The 17,062-nt window shown below is 35.1% G+C and overlaps 1 protein-coding gene across 4 annotated transcripts in view; it reads right to left on the minus strand.

Annotated features, from left to right (window-relative positions):
- Window positions 1-17,062, minus strand: part of LOC123528431 (UDP-xylose and UDP-N-acetylglucosamine transporter-like) — a 61,257-nt gene that overhangs the window by 29,707 nt on the left and 14,488 nt on the right. For all 4 annotated transcript variants that reach the window (XR_008366835.1, XM_053522096.1, XM_045308132.2 and 1 more), the window contains exons 2-4: window positions 15,569-15,734; window positions 3,496-3,609; window positions 2,488-2,590 (exon numbers count right to left, since the gene is read on the minus strand). Coding sequence is in view for 3 of the 4 variants with exons in the window: in XM_053522096.1 (XP_053378071.1) it covers window positions 2,488-2,590; window positions 3,496-3,609; window positions 15,569-15,645 (294 nt within the window). In the remaining variant the exon portion in view is untranslated. The remainder of the gene's footprint in view (window positions 1-2,487; window positions 2,591-3,495; window positions 3,610-15,568; window positions 15,735-17,062) is intronic.

The following is a 17,062-nucleotide window of genomic DNA, read 5'->3' on the forward strand; positions in this document are numbered from 1 at the left end:
CTGTTCAAATGTTATCAGAAGGCAGAAAACTATCTACAGAGACCAACTTAACAATATGAACATATCACACACACCCTCTTTTCTCAAGGGATGGGGAATAAAACAAGAGGGCCATGAAGGCCCTGTATCGCTCACCTGACCTACTGACCTAAAGATCATCAAGAATAACATTCTGACCAAGTTTCATTAAGATATGGTCATAAATGTGGTCTCTAAAGTGTTAACTAGCTTTTCCTTCGATTTGACCCGTTGACCTAGTTTTTGACCCCACATGACCCAGATTCGAATTTGACCTAAAGGTCATCAAGATTAACATTCTGACTAAGTTTCTTGAAGATACAATCATAAACGTGGCCTCTAGAATGTTAACAAGCTTTTCCTTTGATTTGACATAGTGACCTAGTTTTTGACCCCACCTGACCCAGATTTGAACTTGACCTATAGATCATTAAGATCAACATTCTGACCAAGTTTCATTAAGATTTGGTCATAAATGTGGCCCCTACAGTGTTAACTAGAACTGTCACAGGAGTGACTCATACCCCCACCATACGGTCTTGTCACAGAAGAATGGCAACCATAAGGAATCTTAAAAATACTTTGGAGTACTTCATCCTGGGCTTCCACATATAAGTAATACTAGTATAGTAATACTAGTAAATATATTAAATCTCTAATATTAGAGATACACTAAAAGTGAATACAAAGAAGTGTCTTACCGACCCATGTTACCACGGAAAAATGTTTTTACTTTTTACATAGGACTTATAATAAAAAAGATTGAAAATCTAAAAATAGGATTTCTAAAAATAGACTAATTCCTGGAATTTAAGGGGAAGAAACTCAGTACAAAGGTTAAAAAAGGTTACTTCCCTTTGGCTCTAAGCCAATCAGAATGAGATATAGTGAAAATACATCAAAATTAACATTAAATTCTTGGTAAAAGGGGACACAATTCAAGAAAAATAGTGTCAGAGTTATGCACCTTGTGTCACATGATGTGGGTGATGAGGTGGAACATCTATTTTAAGTCTGAATCAAATCCATTCAGCAGTAATTGAGATATAGTGAAAATACATCAAAATTAACCTTAAATTCTAAGTAAAAAGGGGCATAATTCATGAAAAATTGGTGTCAGAGTTATGCACCTTGTGTCACATGATGTGGGTGATGAGGTGGAACATCTATTTTAAGTTTGAATCAAATCCATTTGTAATAATTGAGATATAGTGAAAATACATCAAAATCAACCTTAAATTTAAAGTAAAAGGGGACATAATTCATAAAAAATTTATTTCAGAGTTAAGCACCTTATGTCACATCATCTGGGTGATGAGGTGGAACAACTATTTTAAGTTTGAATCAAATCCATTTAGTAATAACTGAGATATAGTGAAAATACAACAAAATTAGCCTTAAATTCTAAGTAAAAGGGGACATAATTCATGAAAGCTTGGTGTCAGAGTTATGCACCTTGTGTCACATGATGTGGGCACATGAGGTGGGTGATGAGGTGGAACATCTATTTTAAGTTTGAATCAAATCCATTCAGTAGTAACTGAGATAAAGTGAAAATACATCAAAATCAACCTTAAATTCTAAGTAAAAAGGGGCATAATTCATAAAAAAAATTGTGTCAGAGTTATGCACCTTATGTCACATGATGTGGGTGATGAGGTGGAACATCTATTTTAAGTTTGAATCAAATCCATTTAGTAATAACTGAGATATAGTGAAAATACAACAAAATTAACCTTAAATTCTAAGTAAAAGGGGACATAATTCATGAAAACTTGGTGTCAAGAGTTATGCACCTTGTGTCACATGATGTGGGTGATAAGGTGGAACATGTATTTTAAGTTTGAATCAAATCCATTTGGTAATAACTGAGATAATAGATTTCGGGACGCGACGGGACGGGACGGGACGGGACGCGACGGGACGCGACAAACGCGACAAAACTGACTCCTATATACCCCCCTCAAACATGTTTGGTGGGGGTATAACTAGCTTTTCTTCTGATTTGACCTGGTGACCTAGTTTTTGATCCTACATGACCCAGATTCAAACTGGACCTTGAGACCATCAAGATTAACATTCTGACCAAGATTCATGAAGATACAGTTACAAATGTGGCCTCTACAGTGTTAACAACCTTTACCTTTGATTTGACCTGGTGACCTAGTTTTTGAACCCAGATGATCCAAAATTGAACCCGTCCAAGATTTTATTGAGGGTAACATTCTGACCAAGTTTCATTAAGATAGGGCCAAAATTGTGACCTCTAGAGTGTTAACAGTCAAATTGTTGACGACGGACGACTGACGGACATACGACGGACACAGGGTGATCACAAAAGCTCAACTTTGAGCACTTTGTGCTCAGGTGAGCTAAAAAGCCAAACATTTTGTTGTGAATAAGCTCCAGGTGCCATAAAACATGGTGAAGTAAACAGTGTGGATAATAATATGCTTGTACAACACTTACTGCTCTAAAAATTATATGAAGTGTCATGGGTATCTTGAAATTGAAGGCATAATTATTGATGACTTGAACCACAAAGAAGAATGATACCATAAATCCATACACTCTGAAAATAAAATGTTGTAAGAATAGTTTTAACATCAGTGAACAAAGCTTCATATAGGACAAATAATAACAGCTTTTAGATTACCCTTCAATCCTGAGACAAAAATTATATGATTGCATACAATGATTTACATCTGAAAATAAATACTGTGAAATCATTAATGTTCGTGGGGGACTAGTTTTCGTGGAATTGGTGGTTGAGTCAATCCACAAAATTTAATCCCAACGAACAAGTAAATCTCATTCATTTTAAGTTCAAAAGTTATAATCCACGAAAATCCCCACGAAATTGTTGTTTTGACCAAAACCACGAAATTTTATGCCCACAAAATTAAATGATTTTACAGTATTTCATAAGCAGAAAGTATTTCTGCCTTCTAACAGTACACAATTATTGCAAAGTTCTGCATGTCACATATGTCACACATGAAAAGTTTTGCTGAAACTTTTTTTCTTATTTTTTTTTTTTGCTAAACTTGTTGATGCGCTACTAGTATTTTGGGTCTAGGCATGCACCTGACTAGAATCATTAACCTTTTTAAAGAATACGTTTTGTATATACATTGCTTTCTCACTTTCAACAATTCAATCCATATAAGGCCTTGAACCAACAATGGTAAGTGCTGGTTAATATAAAATTTGTGGCTTTAATTCTGGCTTTGATTAAAATCATTTATATTCACAGGTTCATTATTTATGCATACAATGTGTCCATAAATTCTCCTTAAAATTAATTGATTAGGTCTGAAATACAATATACAACATGTTATTTGCACAACAGTAGTAACACAATACACAACATGTTATTTGCACAACAGTGGTAACACAATACACAACATGTTATTTGCACAACAGTGGTAACCTAGACCGAGAAATACTCTTTATGCAGACAGACTAACAACTTACTTTAAAGGTATAACACTCTTTTTGGTACCAAAATTCACTGTAAAGATGAATCCTTCTGCAGCAACAAATAAAAACTGCATGAATGTAATGAGGTTTCCAGCTCCATGGTGCTCCCTGTAACACAAACAAAGCAACAGACTAAGACAAAGCAACACAAACCCCTATACTTCTATAAAGTGGTAAAACTAATATAGATAAAATAATAAAACAATAAGTTATAAAACAAGAGCTGTCGTAGGACAGCAACGCTCGACTATTCAACAGCCTTGTCAATTGAATGAATACAAAAGTCGAAAAAGGGGCATAATTTTGTAAAAATACACAACAGGGTTATGGAACCTGCAAAGTGCTTATAAGCTCATGACAGTGGACAAGTGTGTGAAGTTTCAGTCCATTCCCATTAGTGGATACTGAGATATCAGCTTACATACAAAAACTTATCCAAAAAACTGCTAAGTCGAAAAAGAGGCATAATTTTGAAAAAATGCAAAGTAGAGTTATGAAACGTGCACAGTACATGTTAGATCATGACAATGGACAAGTGTGTGAAGTTTCAATCCATTCCCATTAGTGAATACTGAGATACCAGCTTACATACAAAAACTTAACCAAAAACTGCTAAGTCGAAAAAGGGGCATAATTATAATAGAATGCAAAGTAGAGTTATGGGACCTGCTTAGTGCATGTCAGATCATGACAGTGAACAAGTGTGTACAGTTTCAATCCATTCCCATCAGTGAGTACCGAGATACCAGCTACATACAAAAACTTAAACAAAACTTTCTAAGTCGAAAAAGTGGAGTAATTTTGGTAAAAAGGAAAATAGAGTTATGGAACCTGTGCAATGTAAGTCAGTTTATCACAGTGAATAAGTGTGTGAAGTTTCAATACATTTCCACAAGTGGTTACTGAGATACCAGCTTACATACAAACACTTAACCAAATTGGGACGCCGACGCAGACACTGACGCATGGGCGAGTCCAATAGCTCACTATTCTATAGATAGTTGAGCTAATAACAAGAGCTGTTTGGAAAACACACATACCCCAATGGTGGGATGTTCCATTTTCAGTCTCAAGTTGCTTTGACCTTGACCTTTGACATACTAATTTCCCAACACAAAAAGGGTCTACTTATCACAAAGAATAAACCTATAAAGATTGTGGACTGTGTTCTTTAGTTACAGAACTGAAACTGTTTTCAGTTTCTAGTTTGATCTTGACCTTTGACCTACTGATCCCCAAAATTAAAGAGGTCATCTAATGACCACAGGCAATCATCCTAATGAAGTTTGACCTATGTAGCCCAAACAGTTCTTTAGTTTTTGAGTGGAAACCATTTTCAGTCCTGAGGTCACTGTGACCTTGGCCTTTGATGTACTGACCCACAAAACATTAGGGGCCATCTACTGAACACTGGCAATCATTCCATGAAGTTTGACCATTGTGAGACCAAACATTCTCTAGTTATTAATCAGAAAACTATATAGTCTATCGACCAACCCACAGTCTGACAATGAGCAGAACAATATACCCCCTCTTCCTTAAGGTAGACATTATAACTGTACTTTTTTTTAACAAAACATTGCATACTGTGAAATCATTAATATTTGTGGGGGACTAATTTTCGTGGATTTCATGGTTGAGTCAATCCACGAAATTTAATCCCAACGAACAAGTAAAACTCCCATTCATTTTATGTTCAAAAGTTGAAATCCACGAATTCATGTCCCCAGGAAATTGCCGTTTTGACCAAAACCAGGAAATTTTATGCCCACGAAATTAAATGATTCCACAGTATATTGTGTAGTGCAGTACAGGCTAGAAGACATCCATGAAACTTATAATGAGGGATTAAGTAGATATAGAGTGAATGACTGTATATATGACAAATTAAAGTGACAATGACTTAACAAGAGGGCCATGATGGCCCTATATCGCTCACCTGTTTACCATTGCTCAAAATGATATGATTAAGTTTCTGAAGTAGGTCACTAGATCAATTTCAAGGTCAAAGTTCATTTCGGCAGACAAAACTATGCATGTGCTTCATATTGGGAGACTGTAGCTTGAGAAATGTGAAAGTAGGTACTAGGTAAAAATCAATGTCAAATTTCAATTCAGAACACAAAAATATGCAAGCAGTCCAAATTTTAGGCCTGTAGCTTCAGAAATGTGAAAATAGGTCACTAGGTCAATCTCAATATCAAAGTTGATTTCGGTACACAAATCTATGCATGTGGTCCAAATTTGAAGCCTGTAGCTTGAGAAATGTGAAAGAAGGTCACTAGGTCAAAATCAATGTCAAATTTTATTTCAGAACACAAAACTATGCATGTGGTCCAAATTTGAAGCCTGTACCTTAAACAAGAGATCACAGAGTGATCTTGGCGCCCACCAATGTGCCATTTTTGAGAATTCCAAATTTTAAGGCTTATTGACTAGCTCAAGGTCAAATTTCATTTCCGTACAAAACACTGTACATGTGGTCAAAATTCGAAACCTGTAGCTTGAGAAATGTGAAAGTAGGTCACTAGGTCAAAATCAAGGTCAAAATTATTTCGGAACATAGAACTATGCATGTGGTCCAAATCTGAGGCCTGTACCTTCAATAAAGTGAAAGTAGGTCACTAGGTCAATGTAAAAGTTTGTTTCGGTACACAAAATTATGCATGTGGTCCAAATTTGAAGGCTGTAGCTTGAGAAATGTGAAAGTAGGTCACTAGGTCAAAATCAAGGTCAAATTTCATTTCAGAACACAAAACTATGCATGTGGTCCAAATTTGAAGGCTGTAGCTTGAGAAATGTGAAAGTAGGTCACTAGGTCAAAATCAAGGTCAAATTTTATTTCGGAACACAGAACTATGCATGTGGTCCAAATTTGAAGCCTGTACCTTCAAAAATGTGAAAGTAGGTCACTAGGTCAATATCAAGGTCAAAGTTTTTTTCAGTGCACAAAACTATCGGGTGAAACACAATATAGGGAACAGTAGTGTTGCACTTAGAGGTAAAAAAATAAGTTCTTAATTTTGGCAAAAAAAGTATTTTTCTACATAGTAGAGTGCTTGAAGTATAAGCAACTTAAGTGGTTTGCTGGTACTTGCATCGAAAATGTAATTTTTAAAGGCTGATAAAATGCATAATTTTGCTGGTTACGGACACTACAAGTGGTACATTTTGTAAAATAAATCCTCAACTTTATGATAAACTTGAACTATATTTACTGTTTTGTAGGATAAACACATGGAAATACATAATGCAAGGCAAAAATAGGACTAGGAAAGGTATAGACACTGAAAAAAGAAACATACTGTTGGATATTACTTTGTTGCTAAAAAACATGTATATTTCAAATCGTCTGACATCTTCAATTTCAGTGTTAATGAAGAATACTTAATGAAAAATCAACACAAATTCTGTCTTTGTTGAAACAAAATGACTTAGATTAAAGGGAAAGTGATTAATTTTCAAAAAAATCCTAAATATTGATATATACTAGTAATTGGTTACGGACACTACAAAAAAGCCTAAAGAATGGTTTTGCATTAGATTATGTTAAAAACATTAAACCCACTCATGAATTGTTTGGTATAATGTTAAAATGATATCTGAATGGAAAGTGTATTTAAATTTGATATTCTTCAAACAAAAATATACAACTTGCCAAATTAAAACCAATCAAAAAGAAAACAGAACAATAAAATCTGAAAACTTCCTGTTTTCTTGAAATCTTGTTACTTAATAAGCAATATTAAGTTCTCTAAGTGATACATTATCATCAATACTTTGTATTCATATCACACAAGTAACACTTACACTTTTTTACTCAAGAATGTCACTGACCAGAAAAAAGAAATTAAGTTCATGGTTATGGACACTACACTACGAATTATCTAACGGAAGTACACATATCTATAATCTTTTTGGAACTTTTTTTTCAGATTTTCAGAATGTCTTGGTGTTGAAAATGTAGCCCTATTATCAGTCATAGTACTCCTATGACAGATCCTGTTTGTGCAGACATATAAATTTGTTTCCACTCTTTTTCCTTCATCATGTGATTTTGATATTAGTTCTGCTTTCTTAACTAATCTAGTTTTGAGTTACTCTTCTCTACTTCTTGTCGCTGTCTCATTCTACAATCCTTTCTCTCTCTCTCATTTTTCTTTTAATTTTCACATTGGCCTGGATTGAGTTTCTACCTTTCTTGCCATTTAACCTCTTCTAACCTATTGAGCATTTTTGTGCTTTTTAAGTTTCAGCACTGCAGCTGCCTCATCAGATCAAAACTCTATATCTGAATCACAAATGCACAATGAATCAGACATACTTCTACATATAAAGCAATTAAATTGCAATATAAAACTAGATATTATAACCATATGACACAGATGCGCGCACATACTGTGCCATTCTCTAGAAAGCAAAAATGATCATAACTGCCGCCAGTAAAAATATACTCAGAGAAGATTCCTTATTCTATGGTCATTTGCACATAAAGCTTGTTCATCTGTTAAAGTTTGAAGCAAATCAGGCTAAAAGTTTGGGAATCGTTGGACACACAGGAGTTTCACCTATCATATGATATTCCATATAGCAAAAATTATCAAAGGGCCATAACTAAAGTTAAAAACAGTCACAGAAAGAATATCTCCCTTTACGGTCATCTGCACATCAAGCTTGTTCATCTGTGAAAGTCTGAAACAAATGAGACTACTAGTGTTGGAGGATTTGGACATATAAAAATGTTTCTCTACATTCCTTATGATTACAAGAGGACCATGATGGTCCTGAATCGCTCACCTATCCCCACATGACCCAGTGTTGAACTGAGTATGACGTCGTTATTTCTATTATTTGACAAAGTGACCTAGTTTCTGAGCATATGTGACCTAGATATCATCAAGATAAAAAATTCTGACCAATTTTCATGAAGATCCATTTGACCTAATGACCTTGTTTTTGAAGGCACCTGACCCACTTTTAAACTTGACCTAGATATCATCAAGGTGAACATTTTCACTAATTTTCATGAAGATCTCGTGAAAAATATGGCCTCTAGAGAGGTCACAAGGTTTTTCTATTTTTCGACCTACTGACCTAGTTTTTGACCGCACATGTCCCAGTTATGAACTTGACCTAGATATCATCAAGCTGAACATTCGCACCAACTTTCATGAAGATCCAGTGAGAAATATGGCCTCTAGAGACATCACAAGAATTTTCTATTTTTTTACCTACTGACCTAGTTTTTGACCGCACGTGACCCAGTTTTGAATTTGACCTAGATATCATCAAGATGAACATTCTGACCAATCTTCATCAAGATCTCTTGAAAGATATGGCCTCTAGAGAGGTCACAAGGTTTTTCTATTTTTAGATCTACTGACCTAGTTATTGACCGCACGTGACCAAGTTTCGAACCTGACCTAGATATCATCAAGGTGAACATTCTGACCAATTTTCATAAAGATCCTATGAAAAATATGGCCTCTAGAGAGGTCACAAAGTTTTTCTATTTTCAGACCTACTGACCTAGTTTTTGACCGCATGTGACCCAGTTTCAAACTTAACCTAGATATCATTTAGGTGAACATTCTGACCAATTTTCATGAAGATCCATTGAGAAATATGGCCTCTAGAGAGGTCACAAGGTTTTTCTATTTTTAGACCTACTGACCTAGTTTATGACCCACGTGACCCAGTTTCAAACTTGACCTAGATATCATCAAGGTAAACATTCTGACCAATTTTCATGAAGATCTTGTGAAATATATGGCCTCTAGAGAGGTCACAAGGTTTTTCTATTTTTAGACCTACTGACCTAGTTTTTGCAGGCACGTGACCCAGTTTCGAACTTGACCTAGATATCATCAAGGTGAACATTCTGACCAATTTTCATGAAGATCTTGTGAAATATATGGCCTCTAAAGAGGTCATTAGGTTTTTCTATTTTTAGACCTACTGACCTAGTTTTTGACGGCACGTGACCCAGTTTCGAACTTGACCTAGATATCATCAAGGTGAACATTCTGACCAATTTTCATGAAGATCTTGTGAAATATATGGCCTCTAGAGAGGTCACAAGGTTTTTCTATTTTTAGACCTACTGACCTAGTTTTTGAAGGCACTTGACCCAGTTTCGAACTTGACCTAGATATCATCAAGATGAACATTCTGACCAACTTTCATAAAGATCCCATGAAAAATGTGACCTCTAGAGTGGTCACAAGCAAAAGTTTACGGACGGACGCACGCACGGACGCACGCACGGACGACGGACGACGGACACCGCGCGATCACAAAAGCTCACCTTGTCACTTTGTGACAGGTGAGCTAAAAACAGAAACTATCAAAGGGCCATAACTGTAGTAAAATAGTCACAGAAAAAAATCCTTGCTTTATTGTTATCTTCACAGCTTAAGCTTGTTCATCTGTGAAAAGTTTGAATCAAATCAGGCTTATAGTGTGGGAGGTGTCAGACACACAATATTTTTCTAGATATATTCTATATTTCTATATAAAAATATAGTATCATAACTGTGGTTAAAATAGTCACTGAGAAATTCCTTCTTTTATGGTTATCTACACATCAAGGTTGTTCATCTATGAAAGTTTAAAGCAGAGCAATCTAATGGTGGGAGGAGTTGGACACACAAGATTTTGAACGAACTGACGGACGTACATACATAGAGCAGCAACACTATATGTCCATCACATGAATATAAAATCTCATCTAAATGAATATACATGTACCTGTCATCACATGGTTAGTACTTTGTACTTCTTGAAGAGATTTTTCTTTCATTTGCAAGTTTTTAAATATTACTTCTAATCATTAATACTTGTAAAGATTTATTCACTTGAACTGTAAGATGTATAATAATTTAAACAGAAATTTCAGTAATACTGGTTGTTTTTTTTTTACATTGTTTTAATTTGTGTAGTGTCCATAACCAGATATTTACACCGCCTCCTCTGAAACATTTTGAAAAGTAACATTATTGTAAGGTACATGAATTTGAATTATCTTAACAATGATGCTCCTGAAGAAATTTGTCTTAGTGAATAACTGTTAATTATCATTATCACATCTTTACATTTTTAATATAAATCTGTGCAATTTAAATGATAAACATGATTTTTAGCACTTTTGAACTGTATCTATATTTTCATATCTGAAAATATTTGTCAACAAATACATATATTTGTTTTTTCTTTATAATAATAAACTTTGAAATGATAATTTTTCATTTTTCTGTAAAAAGATGCAAGTTTTAATTTTTTCAGCTCTGGTTACGGACACTACTGTTTCAAGTAGCATTATTAAATATACAAAATTTACCATTTGTAGTAAAATTATTAATAAACTTTGTTAAATTTGTCATCAGTGAACCTTCCATATTGAAAAAAATAGTGATTCTTTATCTCTCGTCGCTTCCATGTTTGCTATGACAACTTTCAATGTCATGCTGCAGCAACAGAAAATGATGCTGTATATAAAGATGCCGCAATAAGAGTTTTCCAATGTGGTTGCAACATCAACAAGTTGATGAAAAATAAAGTTGATTAATTAACTTGTGAAATCAGTTATTACTTTCATAAGAATAACTATAAATAAAATTTAAAAAAATGTTTATTTACACCATTGAAAGACAGGTTACCGACACTACAGGGTTTTTGTAGTGTCCGTAACCATATTAGTGGTGCTACAGCAAAAATGTAGTTAACGATAAAGGAAATAGCATGAAAATTTTGTATCAACAGTTAAACTTGATAAGAAAAAATCAATAAAGACTCTCATAATATCTTTCAAATCTATAAAATACAATTGGTTACGGACTCTACATCTTTTTATAAAAACCTGATTTTCAATTTTAAAAATTCATACAATTAAATTTCAGAAAAAGATAATTTTGATTTTTTTTCTTTAAGTACTATTACAACAGAGAAATGATTCTGGAGCAAAATATTAAAGAAAAAATAATGTTAACATTGCAATTATTCATTATAACAAAAGGAAGGAATTTCAGTGAAAAACTGCATAACATCTTACCCATTTCACATTTTTCTTGACAGCTTCAACAATTTTCATCCGATCATGACAAATCAAACACCAAAATAATCTTTAAAAAATTGTCTTTATGCTGATAACACACATTTACATGGAAATATATAGTATCATATGGTTATTTTATTTGAAAAATATGGAAAATTCTAAGTGCAACAACATAACGCTTCAAAAATGACTTCTTTTAGATGCATTTTTTGCGACTGCTTGAAAACTATTTGAGCTAGATCAATAAAATTTGGCACAGAACTTCTTCATATTTAGTGTTATGAAGTGTAAAAGTTAAATTGCAATAAAGGGTTAGGACATTTATGAAAACCATGTATAACAATGTGATATTCTAAATGCTCCCTATATTGTGTTTCACCCGTATGCATGTGGTCCAAATTTGAAGGCTGTAGCTACAGAAATGTGAAAGTAGGTCACTAGGTCAAAATCAAGGTCAACTCATGTCAAGGTTCATCTTGCCACTCAAAACCATACAGGTGGTCCAAACTTGAATGTTGTAGGTTACTGACAATAAGATTTTAAAAGCTTTTCCCTATATAAGTCTATATGAACCATGTGACCCCCAGGGCGGGGCCATAATTGACCCTAGGGGATGATTTGAACAAACTTGGTAGAGAACCACTGGATGATGCTACATTACAAATGCCAAAGCTCTAGGCTTTGTGGTTTGTACAAGAAGATTTTCAAAGTTTTTCCCTATATAAGTCTATGTAAACAATGTGACCCCCGGGGCAGGGCCATATTTGACCCTAGGGGAATAATTTGAACAATCTTAGTAGAAGACCACTAGATAATGTCGCATACAAAATATCAAAGCCCTAGGCCCTGTGTTTTTGAATAATAGGTTTTTTAAAGTTTTTCCCTATATAAGTCTATATAAACCATGTGACCCCCGGGGCGGGGCCATATTAGACCCCAGGGAAATAATTTGAATCATTCTGGTAGAGGACCACTAGATGATGCTTCATACCAAATATCAAAGCTCTAGGCTCTGTGGTTTTGGACAGGAAGATTTTCAAGTTTTTCCCTATATAAATCTATGTAAATTATAGAAATAAACAAAGGGCCATAACTCACTAAAGAATTGTTGAACCAGTCTGATTTTCAGGGGGACACAACTAGGGTACCAATACATCATTCTGACTAAGTTTGGTCAAAATCCCCCTGGTAGTTTCTGAGGAGATGCGATAACGAGAAATTGTTAACGGAAGGACGGAAGGACGGACGTCGGACCACGGACGCAAAGTGATTTGAATAGCCCACCATCTGATGATGGTGGGCTAAAAATGTGAAAGTAGGTCACTAGGTCAATAACAGGGTCAAAGTTTGTTTCAGTTAACAAACCTATGCATGTGGTCCAAATTTGAAGGCTGTAGCTACAGAAATGTGAAGTAGGTCACTAGGTCAAGATCAAGGTCAACTCATGTCAAGGTTCATCTTGCCACTTAAAACAATACATGCGGTCCAAATTCGAATGCTGTAGGTTATAGACATAAAGATTCTAAGTATTTCCCTATATAAGTCTATATGAACCATGTGACCCCCGGGGTGGGACCATATTTGACCCTAGAGGGAAAATTTGAACAAACTTGGTAGAGAACCACTAGATGATGCTACATTACAAATATCAAAGCCCAAGTCGTTGTGGTTTCGACAAGAAGATTTTCAAAGTTTTTCCCTATATAAGTCTATCTTAATTTGAAATAAAGGGAGGTAATTTGACATAAAATCAGTCCATAGTTATCTACCCTGATTGTCTCAGTCCAGCTAATGATAATAATGAAATTTCAAATAAGTCCTATAAGAACTTACTGATATAAATCGATTTTGGTTACAATCAGGGGAGGTAATCAGACATAAAGATTCTAAGTATTTCCCTATATCAGTCTATACGAACCATGTGACCCCCGGGGTGGGACCATATTTGACCCTAGAGGGAAAATTTGAACAAACTTGGTAGAGAACCACTAGATGATGCTACATTACAAATATCAAAGCCCAAGTCGTTGTGGTTTCGACAAGAAGATTTTCAAAGTTTTTCCCTATATAAGTCTATCTTAATTTGAAATAAAGGGAGGTAATTTGACATAAAATCAGTCCATAGTTATCTACCCTGATTGTCTCAGTCCAACTAATGATAATAATGAAATTTCAAATAAGTCCTATAAGAACTTACTGATATAAATCTATTTTGGTTACAATCAGGGGAGGTAATCAGATATAAAACAACTCTGCCCCTACGATTGGATCTGACAGATTCATCAAGGAATCCAAGATTTATTGTTGCTGAAGATATTTTGGAAGTTTGTATCAAATCAAACCATAAATAAAGTCTCTATATGGCAAAGCCAAAATAGCAAATTTTGGACCTTTCAGGGGCCATAACTCTGGAACCAATGATGACATCTGGCCAGTTCAAGAAAGGAACCAAGATCTCGTGGTGATATAGGTTGTGTGCTAGTTTGGTTAACTTCAAATCATAAATGAAGCTGCTATTGTGCAGTCAAGGTCAAAATAGTCAATTTTGGCCCTTTCAGGGGCCACAACTCTGGAATCCATAATGGGATCTGGCCAGTTCAAGAAAAGAACCGAGATCTTATGGTGATACAAGTTGTTTGCAAGTTTGGTTAAAATAAAATCATAAATGAAGCTACCATTGTGCAGACAAGGTCAAAATAGCTAATTTTGGCCCTTTCAGGGGCCATAACTCTGGAACCCATAAAGGGATCTGGCCAGTTCAAGAAAGGAACCGAGATATCATGCCAATACAAGTTGTGTACAAGTTTGATCTAAACTGCTTGCAAAATGTGATCTCTATCGTGCAGACAAGAAATTGTGGACAGACGGACGAAGGGCGATCAGAAAAGCTCACCCTGTCACTATGTGACAGGTGAGCTAAAAATCTCAAAATGAAGATGGGTCCGTGGTGACTGTGATTTTTAAACTTACAGTTACTATAACCTTGACATTTGACCCAATGACCTTAAAATTAATAGGGCAGTTAAGAATTAGGATTAAGGCATTCTCAATATAATTCATAGAATGGACATGATATTTATAGCCATATTTCGCCTACAGACCTCAAAATAGGATCATCCAGAGTCCGTCAGCAGTGTGCATATCAAGATAGTGGTCAAAGGTAAAAGTAGTTTTTAAGTGGAAACTAAACTGCTAATAGATGGACAGGTAGACAAACACATGGACAGGCAGCCAGCACCATCAGACTTCCGGAAAGTTGTCGGTCTGACGGACATGACCGGAAAATTTTGATCCGCTCTGCGGTTTCTTATCCGGATGCGGTCCGACTGACCGGCATTTATCAGACCCCGAGAACTGCAACATCTCCGACAACATATCAAAATGGCGTTACTTACATATTATGCGGGGGCAGAACCGGGAAAGAAACGTTAATTAACGCCCAACAATCGTAGTGAAAGGAAACAAATGTATAAAAACTAGAGATGCTTTTGAGAAAAGCGCATGTCTCCCACAACTGCCCCTATGTAAAATGTCTAGTTTCTTTAGATGGTTTAGACGAGTGGATCCAATTATATGGTCTGGATGAGTGGACCCAATCAGTAATTCAAGGGCCATAAATCAAAAGTGCTTGGGTGGATTTGGCTAGTTATCGAACTTGGCTAAGGTCTTATGGCCAAACGCATTTTGTTCAAGTTTAGTGAAGATCCGATGAGAAATGTTGGATTTAGAGAGCGGACAAGAGTAAAAAGGCGAATTTTTCGGTAATTCAAGGGCCGTAACTCCAAAATGCCTAGACCGATTTAACTAGTTATCAAACCATTAGAAAAATGGCTGGAAATTGCCAGTGTTTTCCATAAAATTCTGGCAACCCAAAACTTTAAAAGTAGAAGGTTGTTTGAAGGTCAAAACACTCTTAAACAACTGTACATAGACTAAACTGCTTACAGACAGACAAACAGACAGACACGATACATTCCTTTGGGCGAATAAAAAGCTATGCATTATCAAACTTACTTGACTATAAGCTCTAGGAAGACAACATTAGAGCAACAGCCTATAAACACCAACGAAATTGGTATTGCTGGATGCATGTTTGAGGTCTATTCTGTCTCTGGCTTCAAATTTATATGATTGTCAGACTGAAAAATAGCCGCTCTATGTCAGTGCTGTCTCATCTTTTCTGAAAAGAAGAAGTACAGACTTTATTTTAAGCATAGTTTTTTAAACAAGAGCTGTCTAATGACAACATGCTTGGCTATACGAAGCCCTCCCACCTAATGCTAGCTTACATACAAAAGCAAAAGTTGAAATTGGGGCATATTTTTTCCAAAATGTAAGCATGAGTTTTCTTGCCCTGTAACGTCACTCCATAATGACAAAGACATGTGTGAAGTTTGAAAGCATATGACGATGTAGTTTTTGAGAAATCTGCTTACATGCAAAATTTTAACCTGAAATTTTAATATAAAAAGGGGCCTAATTTTGATAAAATACAAGCTAGAGTTATGTACTGTAAAAGCAGCAATTACCGCAAGGGTTTAATTTTCGCTATATTCGCGAAGCCCTAGTACATCTTGTGAAAATTAATCCTCTCCTAAATATATACCTTTAGTATAATTCAAATTAAAGTAGGATACCATATTTGCAATTTCGCAAATATTAAACCTCGAGAACATACTCAAAATTTCAAATTCACGAAATTTTGATCTAGCGAAAATATGTGTTTTTACAGTAACTTGTCCTGGGAGGTCATCTTATGATGCTAAAGACATGTGTGAAGTTTGAAAGCATTTGGCCACATAGTTACTGAGAAACCTGCTTAACATGCCAAATTTTAACCTGAATTTTTAAGTTGAAATGGGGCATATTTTGTTAAAAAAAAAAAAAGCTAGAGTTATGTAACTTGTCCAGGGAGGTCATCTCATGATGTGTGAAGTTTGAAAGCATTTGGCCAAGTTACTAAGCTTCTGAGAAACCTGCTTACATGCAAAACCTGAACTTTTGTAACACCAACACCAATGAAAGAGTGATTACAGTTCTAAGCTTTACTATTTGAAAATTTCAAATAGCTGAGCTAAAAATGCAGTATGTTCATAACGCTACAAATCAAGAAAGGGGAATAACATCTGCCATCCCTAGTGTGTTGAGTTTGCTTTAAAGGTCCAATACTAAGGAAAGTGAACATTTTAATTTCTTTTAAAAAGCACAGAAACTATTTCATTTTATTGGAAAATGAAAGTTGGTATGCAGAAATTCGAAATAAATCGCAGTATATGTACAATTATTTTTCTATGAAGTATGAAGAAAGTTAAAAAGACCTGGGGGGTCATTCTGTCGATTCATTGAAATTTCAACATAATACACATACATTTCTTTGAGTTCCAAAGACCTTCTGTAAATTTTGACCTGCCAATCTTCATTATTTAGTGTCTTGCAGAAGTCTATGCACTGGCTATGAAAAAAATTGCCCACTCACTTTCCCTTAGTAATGGACCTTTAATTAATAGT

This window comes from Mercenaria mercenaria, chromosome 13 (assembly GCF_021730395.1).
Source record: "Mercenaria mercenaria strain notata chromosome 13, MADL_Memer_1, whole genome shotgun sequence".
In the NCBI taxonomy this organism is placed as follows: Eukaryota; Metazoa; Mollusca; class Bivalvia; order Venerida; family Veneridae; genus Mercenaria; species Mercenaria mercenaria.